Source organism: Rhipicephalus sanguineus, chromosome 8, assembly GCF_013339695.2.
Source record: "Rhipicephalus sanguineus isolate Rsan-2018 chromosome 8, BIME_Rsan_1.4, whole genome shotgun sequence".
NCBI classification, from domain to species: domain Eukaryota; kingdom Metazoa; phylum Arthropoda; class Arachnida; order Ixodida; family Ixodidae; genus Rhipicephalus; species Rhipicephalus sanguineus.
In genome coordinates, this window is record NC_051183.1 from 154109686 (window position 1) to 154123870 (window position 14185).

Genomic DNA, 14185 nt, shown 5'->3' on the forward strand with positions numbered 1-14185 from the left:
TGAAATCCTATAGAGAAAACACTGCAGGGTTGGGAGAAGTTCACTGCAACTCTTCATCACTGCTCCGAACAAACACAAGGAGCACGCATGGTTTATTCTAAGCTCGCAATAATTTTTTGCCGTTTTAGGACACCGGAAAGAGTTTCAAAATTCACTCTGACGAAGGGCAGACGCATACAGCTGACGCAAAATGCCGCAGTAGTCGCAGTTCAAAGCGCGGGCAGCCATGTTCTTCGTGGGTGGAGTTGGCGACTGCCAGGCCCATGACGTCAGTCAAGAATGCGCATTCATTGGTGCAGGCTCGTTGTGTTCTTCCACCTTGGATGTTCAAAATGCCACCGACTTCTTAAGCTGTATCCAACCAAGATAGCATACTGTACTCGCTTACAAACCAAGAAAAAATGTCAGCGCCACCCACAGAACCGTCTGCCCTTCACCTGTGAAAGATGCTAGCTGGTTTCTGCTCGAACCGCAAGTACTTTTTCTCGGCTAACATAAATACTACCCATATTAAGCATTGTTACTGCCTAAAAAATTGTTTGGCAGTGCAGCCACGTCTAAATCCCTTACAAAATTTACCAGGACATTCATGACTCAGACCTAAAACCAGCAACACAAACGTATGTCTGTATGGGAAAGTGAACTATCTGGAACACTCGAGAAACATAGATGTGCCCAGGGTTCCCCATCAGGGAGGCAAAGTCTCACTGCAGCGACACCCCCCCCCCTTCTCCCCTTCACGTGGTCGAGTTCAAAAGAAAACAAGCTTCGCAGTGGATAAAAAAAATCACAGTTTCACTGTAAGGGCGAAGCAATGAATGCGATCGCAACAAATCGTAATGTTATATGACGTAAGGCTGGCAGCTAACTCTTTTGGATCTGGTCTCGCGTAACTCTACAAAACGCTGGTGTACGAGAATACGGCCACTCCAGGGAGAGAAGCGCTTTTCGCACAGTCTGTTCGCGTAAGAGCACAGCGCTTAGAAGGGTATACGAGCCGTCTGCTGATGCCTGCCGAGATAGCACGTGCGAACTCGTTCTTATAAAGAAAGTTAAAAAAATGTTCACAGTTGCTGCTCGAGCTCCCCCTCCTCCCACGTTTTTTTTTTCTTCTTCAAGACGGGTGAGGAATTTCCTCTCTGCTTGAGCAGCAATCGACGACAGGCCTCAAACGCGGGGTGATGTTATCGCATGCATCCTCCGTGCAACGGAGATGGGTCGACTTGTTTCATCTCTGCTTCCACTACGTTCATCACCCCCACTCGCGCGCTTTTAGCCGCAGGTAGAACGTACGATGCGCGGAGGGATGTTATCGATTTGGGTTTTATATGGAACATGACGGCAACGGCAACGGCAAAAACCTGTCAAGAGTGCCCACATGATTGCTATCATAATAAAATGAAAATGAAGTGATGACATGCTTCCCACAACGGCCTACCTTTGGTAAAAATCGAAAGTAAGCAATTCTTGGAATGCACCATCAGGGGTCCTCAACCGTCGTTCTCGTCAAAAACATGCACAGCCATAACCTTGCACTTCAAACGACGATGGAACAGGTCCGACTGAGTAAAGGTGTTGTCATGTTCTCCCGAGGCTGCACACACACGAGGCTCAGTCCAAATGCTGACTGACGTATACGGCCAGCAGTACGTTTATTTCAATGATTATGAAAGCGATAAGAGTGCCATCTTGTGGTGCTGCATCAAACTGCAAGGCTGATGGCAGCAACATAACATTCGTTCCTCCCTTAACAAAAGAAGTGAAAGAAAAAAAAAATTGCAGCATAAGGGAGAGTTGGGCTAGTTGGCTTGCGTTCATATTGAAACAGCACAAAAGACGTAGGATACAGAAAGACTTGACAACACGACCACTCGTGCTGTGAAGTCCTTCTGTGTCCTATGTCTTTTGCGCTGTTTCAATATGAACACACAAAAAAACAAAAAAAAACACACAAGGAGCGCTACGGTGCGCAAGCACAGTGTTCAGCTTGATTATTAGGGCACATAACGCATAACTGGTTTCCGCACTCGCGTGCTGCGGCGAAGTGGAGTCTGAGAAAGAGTCACTGGCTTCGGAGCATCCCCCGGCGCACTGGCATAACCACCCGGATCACTGGAGACACGTGCCCTCGAATTCCCGACGAAGCCCCCATAGTTGCAGTGGTACTGGCAGTCTCTGCTAGTTCGTAGGGCGCGGTAGCTCCCACAGCACCCACAGCATCCAGAGGCACAGCTGGTTCCACGCCTGAAGCATTCGGAGGGTCTGTATGGGAACGCCCAGAATACTCTGACAGCTTAGGCTGCCACGGCAGCACCCACACATGATCGTGGTGCCGTTTCCATTGGCGGCCATCTGGTAGTCTTAGCACTGCCGCATAGTCCTCGTCCGCTTCTACCATTTCCCGTACCCAGACAAGATCTGGATCACGGTGTTAGAATAGTTTAGGTGGAGCGACGGCGCATTGGAATGAGGAGAAATCGGGGACCTCTTTCCCTTTCTTGCCGAAAGGAGGCGCGCACGGGACGGTGGCCACCTGTCTATACCCAGCACAAACCTGACGCTTCTACCATTCGGTGTTTTAGCGTGTTTAGCAATATCGCAAGGCCCTGTGAGGATTGTGCGGTATTGTAATATTATATACATAAGTTAGATATAAAGACTTAGTAGTGTTTTATGCATGACGGTTCGGCATGAGGCGTGAAGCTCATAAACACCACCTACGGCCTCGGCAACACCGTGGCCTAGGCGATCGTGCCCGCATTTGTCTACAAATGTAAATCTGCAGTTGCGTGACGCGTGTTGAATTCACCCTTCATTTACCTTCGAAAGATTATTTAATGTATTTGCGGTCAGCATCATATAAAGAGCAGATGTCATGTTAAGGGGCATTTCGCATATGAGATCAAGTGAGCCTTCAGAATCTTTTACTACGAACCGCTTATTTGCAAATTCCGTAAACATTTGCGAGAAGACGGATGCTTTGATGTAATGGAATGAAATAACTCTATTTAGGTCTTTCGAGGCGTGCACTAGGTGACGCGCCGCTCCCACGTCGGAAAATACAGGATTGAAAGAGAATGCAATGAAGTGGGGCGACAGCTTGTGGCCGATGACTACGAAGCCGCTCTCTGACACATTCAAAATAAATAGACTGCAAGATATATACGTTATGGTGCGCCAAGAATTTTACCAGAGTATTGGCACGATCTACGAATTTTACATATTTTTGCCTGAAAAAGCTGCTTTAGCTCGAGTATTGTATGGTGCGGCTAAATGATACGAAAGAATGTTTCCTCACAAGAACGTTTCCTTTTAAATAGCGCTTCCCATGATTAGGTGACAAATCGCGCATCAAAATGTTTTTCACAAACAAAATTTGTTGTTTGCAACTCGCGATTTTTCCGTGGAATAGCAGTGGCCACATTTTCAAGCGGTCACTATCCTTCGGAGCAGCGAAAAAGCAAATTTTCTCCGTGCACGATTTGTAGCCTGAGATGCATCGCGGCAAAGAGCACTTCTTGCCCATCTGGACAATATAAATTGTGTAAATAAGGACACGATGAACAAGGATAAGCTATTTCAAATAGGCTAGCATTTAGGCGGCAGGCGTTTCGACTGGCGAACGTATGTGCACGAATGGGGCCTCGTCTGGTTTGGCGTGTTAGTTTTAACGGGTCAGACAGTGACGTCATAGAATGGTGTCACTCTCAATTTTTGTCATTCCCGAAAGAAGAAACTGGAAAGCAAATGGTTAGGACGCTGAAAAGGAAACGGGCACGACCATTTCACGTTTGTGCACCCAGAGCAGGGCACAAAGTTCTACTTCTGCTACTGCAACAAACAGCATATCTGTGACGAATAACGAGAGGCAGAATCAGAATGGCACATGGTGAGTCATGATGGATTGGTCGGTAAACGGACATTAACATTCCCTACCACGCGCCAGCCAGCACGTGTAAACGTTGCAAAGGCGGCTGAACAATTAACACCGTGGGCGGCTGCTTGAATCCATGCGATATGGTGCATGCACACTGACAACCCATGAAAGGAATTTCTAACCTACCATTGTCAAATGTGTTGCTTTCTTCTTACAAGCATCATATAGAGAGACGTCAACCCCCCTCACCACCGCTTTCTTTTTCTGGGAATACCTTTTTATTTTTGACTAACCCAGTTCACATCCGCCAGGGTGGACTAGTGGCTAAGGTGTTCGGCTGCTGCCCCGAAGGTCGTGGGCACGGTGTTCCGTTGTCGCGGGTTCGATTCCGGCCACGGCGGTCGCATTTCGGTAGAGGCAAAATGATAGAGGCCTGTGCGATGTCAGTGCACGTTAAAGAACACCAGATGGTCGAAATTTCCAGAGCCCTCCACTACGGCGTCTCTCATAATCATATCGTGGTTTTGGGACGTAAAACACCAGATGTTATTATTCACCCAGTTTGTCGCGGCGGCCTCAACCAATTTGCCATGGTGGCCTTATTTGTGCACGAGCTAAAATATTTTTGAAATTCGTGTTCACCTCTAAATTCATTATCGCTGTTCGCAGAAGCTATATTTCCTATGTATTTCCATCTGTTGGCTACCGCCACTGAATTTCTTGATGTTGTGCATTTACTTTAAAATCAGATTGATATGTGCGGTTACCCTGATAAAAAAAACATGGCTGATCCCTCCGTCATAGGAATCGGTATAACACGAAAGTGAAACGTGTCTTCACAGAAGTAGTGCTTATTGTGTAGTGATATATGAGAGCTTGTACAATGTCTATTCGTGTTTGGCAGCTATAGCACCGTTTGACGTGGATGCACCCATGTTGACAGCATGTCTCTATCGCGACGACTAACGCCCATGATCATGATTAAATCGCTGTGGTAGCTGACGGTGTGAACATATATTTGGACACAGAGAATCGTGAATCCCGCGTAAGGATGATATCAACAAGCTCATAATGAACACTGGTACTCGGTATGCACTTCTTCAAAGCGTCGTCAATTAAGGAGAGAAACTGCACGGTGTGCGCTTTCTAGCAATGGGTGACCGACGCCTGTGCTCACGCACACACTAACACACACTGCGCTTCAGCAACACGGGAGGTAGAGGTTCGTAGCCTGAGCTGCAAACGCGTGCGTCCCGTTGGTTTCTGTCTCGCAGGCGCTGCTCTCGCTCCACCAAGGCACGACATTCGGCCGTCGAAATCGCGTCCCTTCTGCAACGCGTATTGCAGCAGTTTTGTTAGTCTGTGTTCTCGCAATTGAAGCAGTCGGCGGCGGAGAAATCCCGTCGGTGCACGTGGAAGCTGCACTACTCCGATGAGCCGACGCACGCTAACACGAAGCCAAAGGCGAATAATGTAACTGCGTCAATGGTGCCTCGGCGACGCCAGCGCGGCCAGTCTACCTCTCTGGTATCGAGACGCTTTAACCATGACCTCCGATATCGCGTGCAATCTCGGAGTAAGCGCTAGTAAGTGTCGATCGTGAAGCATTACTTCTTTTCACATCTCACAGACGGCGGCACCGCCTCGCTCCGCCCGCCGCGAAAGAGAATGTGTGAAAGATATAAGGCGCGTTCGCGCCGTGTCTCGCATCTCCCGAGTTAGGTTAGTCGGTAGGGCGTCGGGCGCTTGACGTCGCGGCCGCAACGTCGTGGGTTCGATTCCCGGCGGGGTATCTTTTTCTTGGTTTTTTTCTTCCTTACCCGTTAGCGTCCATTTTATCAACGTCATATCCGTGACGGATGTACTTGGTGGACCCCGGCATAAAACACTTTCGTGTTAAAAAGGAACGGCCAGCAGTCGAAGAGTTGTCGCAAATGCAGCTTTGTAAGCGACGCGGCCCCCGTTGAAGCGGCTGACCTGAAGCCTCGATACACCCAGCGCAGCCTGTCGGAAAAAACGCGAAGCGCGTCCCCATGTTCGGTGAGGAGGCTGCGTGGCGGAAGCGGAACGTCGGTACACCTAACCTATTCTAACACCGTGATCTGGATGAAAATTGCAAGCGAAAAAAGTCATTCCTGGTGGTGTGGCTACGGCTCCTGTCGGTCCCCGGTTCACCCGGAGACTCTGAGACATCACCTTGGTCCGTAAGTCAGGCCGTAGTAAATCCAATTCCGTTTTCAACTTCCGGCCCATGAGAAGTTCAGCAGGACTACAACCTGTTACTTCGTGCGGAGTGGTCCGGTATGTGAGCGCAATTCTCGCTATCTGCACGTGCAAATCATCCCATGACTGCGCTTTCTTCAGTATGGTCTGCACTGCACGCTCTGCTGCTCCATTAGAGTCTGGGTGGTACGGCGGTACAAGAATTTGTCGGATGCCGTTTTTACGCAGGAAGATCTTGTATTCTTCACTCATGAACGCTGGGCCATTGTCGGATACGACTACATCAGGGAGTCCATGTGTAGCGAAGATTTTTCGCAGGCAACCAATGGTGGCTACAGTCGACGGGCTGGATACTTCTATCCACTTCGAGTATGTGTCGACTGCTATGAACAAGTAAGCATTCCTCAGTGGTCCAGCATAGTCTACATGAATCCGGGACCACTGTCTCTCCGGGAACGGCCATGGCTTGATTGGCACCCGTCTCGGTGATCGCTGATTTTCTTGGCAGGTGTGACATCCTTGCACCGCTGCCGTGACGTCATCATCCCTGGCTGGCCACCAGACATGGCTACGGGCCACCGCTTTCATTTTCGCCACTCCTGGATGCCCTTCATGCAGCAGTCGCAGCACGTCAACCTGCATAGACGCGGGCACAACCACCCTGCTTCCTAGCAGAATGCAATCGCTCTGCACACTTACTGCATGAAGGCGAGTGGCGTACTCTTTCCACGGAGCTTCTAGGGGAACTCCCCTACCAGCCCAAAGAGCTTCGCGAACACGTGACAGCAGCGGGTCTTTACTCGTAGCGGCAGCAATAGCTTGCGCTGAGAACACTCTGGGGTAACACCCTTGGAGCATAAAAATCTTCGGTGGGTTCTCGATTTGAATATCAGCTGTTGGAAGCGGAAGTTGGCTCAGTGCATCGGCGTGCGGAATGTGACCACCAGGTCCGTACTTCAACACGTAATCATAGCCTGACAGGAAGAGTGCCAAGCAGAGTAGTCGAGGTGAGCAAGACTCAGGAATCAGCTTATTGCCACGAGAAGCCCCAAAAGTGGCTTGTGATCGGTTGCTATCTCGAATCGCTGTCCCCAAAGGTATTGCTTGAAACGTGTTACTCCGAACACAACTGGCTTCCTTATCGAGCTGGCTGTAGTTTCGCTCAGCTGGGGCCAAGCTTCTGGACGCGAAGGCGATTGGCCGCCCTTCTCCCAACGCTTCCCGCTGGGCTAGAACTGTGCTGAGACAATATGGCGACGCATCTGTGACAGTTTGCTTCGGGTCTAAGTGCGCCACCGTCTTCGCAGATGCCGAGAGCTGTTTACTTTCGCCAAAGGCTTCCTCTTGAAGTGGCGCCCAGGTCCACGGTTTACCTGGTACCAATAGGCCATTCAATGGATTCAGCACCACCGACAAGCGAGGGATGAACTTCCGATAGAAGTTGATCAACCCCATAAAGCTTTGAGTTTTCACGTCTTGTGGCCTTGGTGCCGAAAGGATGGCTTCAACATTCCTGGCGCTGGGATGAAAGCCTTCGGCGGTGATGACGCGTCCTAAGTACACAACGCGGTCCTTCATAAATTCGCACTTTGCTAGCTTCAGGCGCAAGAGGGCATCTTGTAGGCACTTGAGAACTTGGCTTATGTTCCTCCAGTGGTCTTCAGTGTTTCCTGTCACCAGAATATCGTCGAAGTAGACAACATGCGGACGCTCGCTCAGCAAGTTCTTCATTTCCCGCTGGAACAACGCGGGCGCCGAAATGACACTGCACTTGAAGCAGGTGGTGTATTGGCAGCGCGTCGTCTGGTGTTTGCCACTGCACCTGGTGCACCTTAGCTCCGTCATCTCCTTTGCTGGCCGCTCTACAAAGTTTGCCGACTGTACAATATCTGTAGAAACGGACGGGGCACCTAGCACGTGCGAGTCCCTTCCTGCGGTTTCTATCGCCATGACAAGATTTTTCGGCGTTTACAGGTTCAATCTGCACTTTCCAAAAGGCGAGTCTGCATTCCAGAGTCATTAATTCCACAGACAATCTGGTCGCGCATCACTCGCTCACGCACTGCGCCAAAGTTGCAATCATCTACTAGCTTGTTAAGTGCAGCTACGTAGTCACTAACGGCCTCACCTTTGTGCCTTTTCCTAGAAAAAAGAACTTGAAACTTGCGACCACTTCAGAAACTGAAGAGTGCGTCGAGGGCCGCGAAGATAGCTGCAAGTGTCGCATCACTCTGTTTTGTAGACGACAGTAGGCTCCGTAGCAATGAGTACGTTGCTGCGCCGCAGCTTGTCAGGAATACCGCCTTCTTTTTATCCTCGGCCACATCATTTGCAGGGAAGTAGCGCAAAACATGCTCGTGATATTCCGGCCACTCACTTGTGCTTGCGTCGAACGCTTCCAGTCTGCCCACGGATGACATTCTTGTTGAATCCAGGCGCGGGTGCTTTCTGCCGCGCCCAACTCGCAGATTTTATCTCTCGTTGCCAGTTGTCATGTTCTCCCGAGACAGCACACACACGAGGCTCAGTCCAAATGCTGACTGACGTCTGCGGCCAGCATTACGTTTATTTCAATGACTATAAAAGCGATAAGGGTCCCATCTTGTGGTACTACATCAAACTGCCCAGGCTGATGGCAGCAACGTAACAGGTATGGGGCAGACTCGGCAGCCCCCTCATGTCGAGAAGTGCTTGACGTCATGAAAATGAGTAAGCACTAGAGGATGGAGCATTTAAGCAAATTCTCTGTGAAAGGGACCACAGTGGCTGAGGGCCGAGCAGACATTTTTCTTCGGTTGTAACCGAGTATAGATCACTAATTCGGCATTGTAGTTTTTCGATCATATGAATTTCGGCTGATGTGAATATTTCTTGTGACACCATGAGATTTATATCACTAAGATTCTACTGCAACTATTTTCTTGAAGAATTTTTATCTAACGAAGTTAATTGCTGACTTCACCAACTTTTTTACACCCAGGTTTAACTGTATATTGGCCCTCCTGCTAGGGGCATGTGAGGTGCATCATTTCCACAAAATAAGCGAAAACAAAATTTGACACTTGAACAGCCCAAGAAACGCAGACAAAGGCACAAGTACACAGGACGAGCGCAGACTTCCAACTACATTTCACAAAGCCAATATAAGCATTTCTTGCATTGAACCAACTGGCCTAAACCAATGTTGTATTGTAAAATAAAATATCAGCACACTCCTAAAGGCAAGCCATTCAGTCACCTCGTTTGCAGTGTTGTGGGTGCCCACGATGCGGATGAACACCACAGGTTGCCGAGGGAAGCGCAGAAGCTGCCATGACCTGCACACACAAACAGCACACATCTGCATAAATCTGAACCGTTACGTACTGCGTCATTTTCATAAAAATGAAGATTCTCCCCCCAACATAAACAAAATCACCACCAAAACAGAAATATTTAACTTAGCTATATAATGCTGGAGTGTTTAAACATAATGTAACAGAAATTTCCTCCTACCTAACTCAAAACCTGCTTCCGAAACAAATGGTGTTCTCAACAGGCTTGGCTTAACAGTGAAGAATAAATTAAAGCATGTAATCTGATTATAGTTATCAAGATATACCTTGATCCACATAACCACAGTGCCTGCTACTTTTAACGCTAACTTCTGTTGATTTGTGTCATCAGACGTGCGCAGCTCAAGGTGGAAACAGAAGCATTTGGGAGTCAGATTAGAACTTTGCTAAGAACAGCCTCCAGAACTGTGAGCATGAATGGCAACCTTTACAGTAGCAAAGTGCCACAGATGGAACTTTCAACAATGCCCAAAATTGAGCTTGGACCCCGACTTCTTGGTTTTAAACAAGATCCTGTAAAAAAAACACCAGGCCAGTGCAAAACAATGTAGAGGTCGCCACAGTTCAACCCTTTTGGTAGGCTGCCACCATAGCGTGGCACCCCCTGTAACTTGTGTGCCTGTGTTTCTATACATGTTCGGACTCAAAAAAGTGCGAGGGTACTTTAGTCTAAGCAAGCAGTGCGTACGTGTCAGTCCACTCTGCGTGCCCGTGCTTCTGCGGCACTAACCACGCGACATAGCGTCAGGAGCAAACAGATAACGCCCCAGCCTTAGGCTTCACCACAACAGGACGGTCCCACGATGTTTATCGAGACCAGTGGGCCGCCGTAACTGTAGGGCATCAACTTGCAGCCACCGGCACACTGCTCCACTTGGCGAACCCAGCAACGTGGGCGACATGGCCCAGCTGCTGCGAAGACAACGTGGTTGTTTCAGGACTGCGACAAGCATTGGGCCCAGAGGCCCACTCATTCGATGCCCCGTCGCTCGCCTCATACCGAGTCGCCGCCAGCTTCACTGAACACTTGATGTACCTGGCACACGAGCTTTACGAGTCATCACAGTTATACGGAGCTACCTGACGAAAGCGTCGACACGTACTGCGCAGAACTGTGCAGGATGGTGAAGCGCTGCAACGATCTGTCAGCTGTTGTCGAAGAAAGGCTGACCAGTTCGTCATCGGCCTCCGTCACTCCCATCTCTCGGACCAACTGTGCTGAAACGCGAAAGTGATGCTCAAGGAGGCATGGAAACAGGCCCGTCAATCCGAACACGCCGACAAGGAAAAGGCTTTGTCCCAGAACCGCACCGAGCACTCCCACAAGCTCAACATTGACGCCACAAAAGCTCAAGGGTTCTTAGGTAGGCCAGTTGGTTTATAAAAATTGTGGCAGAACAGCGCAGAAACAGGACGAAGAACACACAGGACACAGTGCTGACTATTAACCGGTTTCTTTATTGGAAGGCATACAATATATAGGCAGGCGCATTAGCGTAAATCATGGGGGGGGTATGACCCCCCTTGTGTTCAGGCTGGGGAGGACACCCATTGCAGGTGTCCCCCCTTGAGATTTAAGGTCTATTCGATTCAGCCTAGGTTCTCGGCACCTTCTGCACCTTTTCACGGTGCGCTGCACCTCGCTCCTCGATTCCCCAAGGTACAGCGGCACCTCCTGCACCACAGTCCTTGATTGTGCAGGGTGTAAGTAAGGTGCTGCCGCGGTGCCGCGAACCCTTGCACCTACCAGCGCGAGGGTGCAGCATTTTCGTGCAGCCTCGCACACCATTCTCCTCGCGCGTCTGGCAGACAGCACTACCTTACAGACGACCAAAATGCCGGTGGTTGCAGAAATCGATGGTGTCTCCACAGAAATCTACCCGATTGTGGACGAGCTTGGGGTGATAATGCTAGACGGCGACGCCGAACTCTACGCAACGAAATGATAGCATGCGCTTGAGAACACCTAGGTGTTCGGTTACGACCGCTGCGGACCAGTTGGGCACCAATTTGACACAACACTACGTCGAGTTCCTCGTCTTCACTGTCGGATTCCATGGCAATGTGGAGTTCCTCCATGCTGACAAATCGGGTGCAAATCTGTGGGCGCACAATACTCATGACCGCTTGCATGCGCATGCTATTCGTGACTAGCCCAGCAGCAGACGACAGGCCTGCACCTCAACATTCGATTGACACTTTAGCGGCGGCGCTGCTGCATTGCATTTTCACCCCGAAACGGGTGCCGAGTCACCTGCGACACCTGCTGCACCGAGTGTCGGCACCAGCTGCACCTTTTTGTATGAGGTGCCGTGCACTTTTCTTGAATCGAATAGACCTTTAACTTTAGAAAATCATATATTTGAATAACTTGACAGTTAAGTATAGCGCATTCAACTTTTTTTAAAGGCTGATTATTTTCTAGTGTGTACCCGTGTTCAATACCCCTCAGCTGTGTCAGACCATAATAATCGCAAAAGCCGCTCGACTGGTTCAAAGAAGACTGAATAGAACAATGCAATTGCTCGAGCTGGGACCTCATGCTCGTTTTTTAAATTTTTTTTCAAAGCATAGTTTAATTCTTATGTAAATAAAAATACAACACTTAACTATAAAACAAAATGGCCGCCATGGTCTGATGTGCATCCCCCTTTGTGATTTTTCTGGATTTACGCCACTGGGCAGGCGAACAAAGACAAACGAACAAGCGAAAAATGGCAAACACTATCAAGTGGCTTGGCCAGACAGCATAATTATCAATTTTGGATAACGGTTTTCAAGATGCAGGTAAAAGCAGATTTCACGAAATCGCAAACACGAGCGAAAAACGGCAAAAAGGATCATGACTTGGCTGTCCGTAAAAAACTGATTAAAACAGCTAAATCTGGACATTCAAAAATCAACAAAAACCAAGAACCAAGGTCTAACAAAAAAAATGCCCCCACCTCCCCGAAGGGAATCGTGAGGAAATGCAAATGCATTTCTTGCGTCGAGAGTACACAGCGTAGTAATTTTAATGGCGTAAAGCTGGACAAATCGATGTGCTCAAGTCTCTCCCTTTTGGGCGCCTCTTTCAACGAACGCTTCCTACGTGCGTTCGTAATCACCTCAGGGATGTTGCCACCGCCTTCAATGCAGCACAAATGTGTTTAGAACGTGCTGTTTTCAGGCTGTGCCAAAGCAGCACAAACGCTACAAACGCGTTTCAAACGCACTGCATTGAGGCGGTGGCGCAGGGAGGAGAGAGAGCGAACGGCGAGAGAAGGAGCGGCGAAGCACTGCACCTGCCCTCTCCCACACACTCTCCACACACGCGGGAGCTCGGATGCGAGCGCCCTCACACGCCAGAGCGCGCTCCTCCTCTCCACTAACTCACCGATACTCCGCCCGCACCACCTGCTCCGGTTGCTAGGGGCGAGGATAAGCGCGCACGCCCGCAGCTGTTGCTATGGGAGAGGGAGTGAGAGCGGAGAGGCGTGCGGACAACGCCGGATGCCTCACACAGCCCGACTAAGAAATGCATTCGCATTTAAAATGGTTTGTAAGCAAGTGACAACAAAGCTAGAAAACTGCAACCAGGAATAATAAAAAAAAGAAAACAAAAGCTGAGTGATCACAAATGAAACTGAAGGTAGTTAATTTCTTAGTCAAAGAGTGCTGCTGATGGCACACTAATACAAGCTGCTCCACATTTGTGAATTATGTGGGCCTCACAAATTTCGCACGCACATTGATCCCAATACTATTTATTGAGAATCTTCACATTGTCAGGGAAAGGGGAGCAGCTGCATGATGCAACTATGTTTTTGATGTAGCTATTTGTTTTTTATCATTGCATAGAAAGAAGCTTTATTTAACTTTGAAAACTTCTGCATCATTGTACAATTTTATGAAGCACAAAAAGTAACGAATGGTCGCTAAACTTGGAAGGGAGATGACAAGGCCAGCGTTCGCTCTGCGACTGTTTGTCGTCTGTTTCTTTCTTTTGCCATTTGATTATGCTGTACAGGTGAGTGGACCTTTACTATAGAATATAATACGCGTGAATTAAGATTCGTTTATAAACATTTTTTTTAGAGAAACTTTATTTGCGCAGTCGTATCCGCTTTTTAGCCGAAGCCCCGCTCAACAGCAGCCAACACAAGCCTTGCAGACACACATACAGTAATACCTTGTTAACTCGATGTAGTAAAAACCAGAAAAAATTTCGAGATAAGCAGATTTTCGAGATAAGCAAAGTTGGGCAAATTCCATTGAGAAGTTCAGTTCTATCTAGAAACGTTATCCCTACTGACCAGTTTCTTAACAGGAGCGCCAAACTGGCTCTTTGTAAAGGTTTTGAAGAAAAATAATGACATACCAGCACTATTAACCAGCTGTGTTTTTCGGCACTGCCTTTTTATTTAGTGCAGAGAGACCGACTAAGGCTGGTCTGCCTCTCAGTAACACTTGCACCTAGCAAAGCTTTCTCGAGTTGCTTAACACATCGCATGTGCCGATCATTTGCGCCGCTGCACTCAAATTTATTTCGCATCAAGCGAAACATGTTTCTTGTTTCGGTGGATGTCGTCACACCTCGAGTAGCTGCGTCGACGCTGCCGCGATCACTGTGCGTGATGCCACGTTGTTTGGCTTAAGAAAATGGTCAAACCAGCCGATCTTGCAGGTTAGGTCAGTTTAGCCCACCGCTAAGTCCAGAGAATCGGCCTTATCTGTCGATGTGACTGGAAGGGGCTCCTCTCGCACGATG

General features: G+C 48.8%; 1 protein-coding gene across 1 annotated transcript in view; it reads right to left on the reverse strand.

Moving 5' to 3' along the window:
• Positions 1–14185, reverse strand: part of LOC119402410 (BTB/POZ domain-containing protein 9) — a 133128-nt gene that overhangs the window by 7274 nt on the left and 111669 nt on the right. The window contains exon 11 of the mRNA XM_037669549.2: positions 9339–9417. Coding sequence (XP_037525477.1) covers positions 9339–9417 — 79 coding nt within the window. The remainder of the gene's footprint in view (positions 1–9338; positions 9418–14185) is intronic.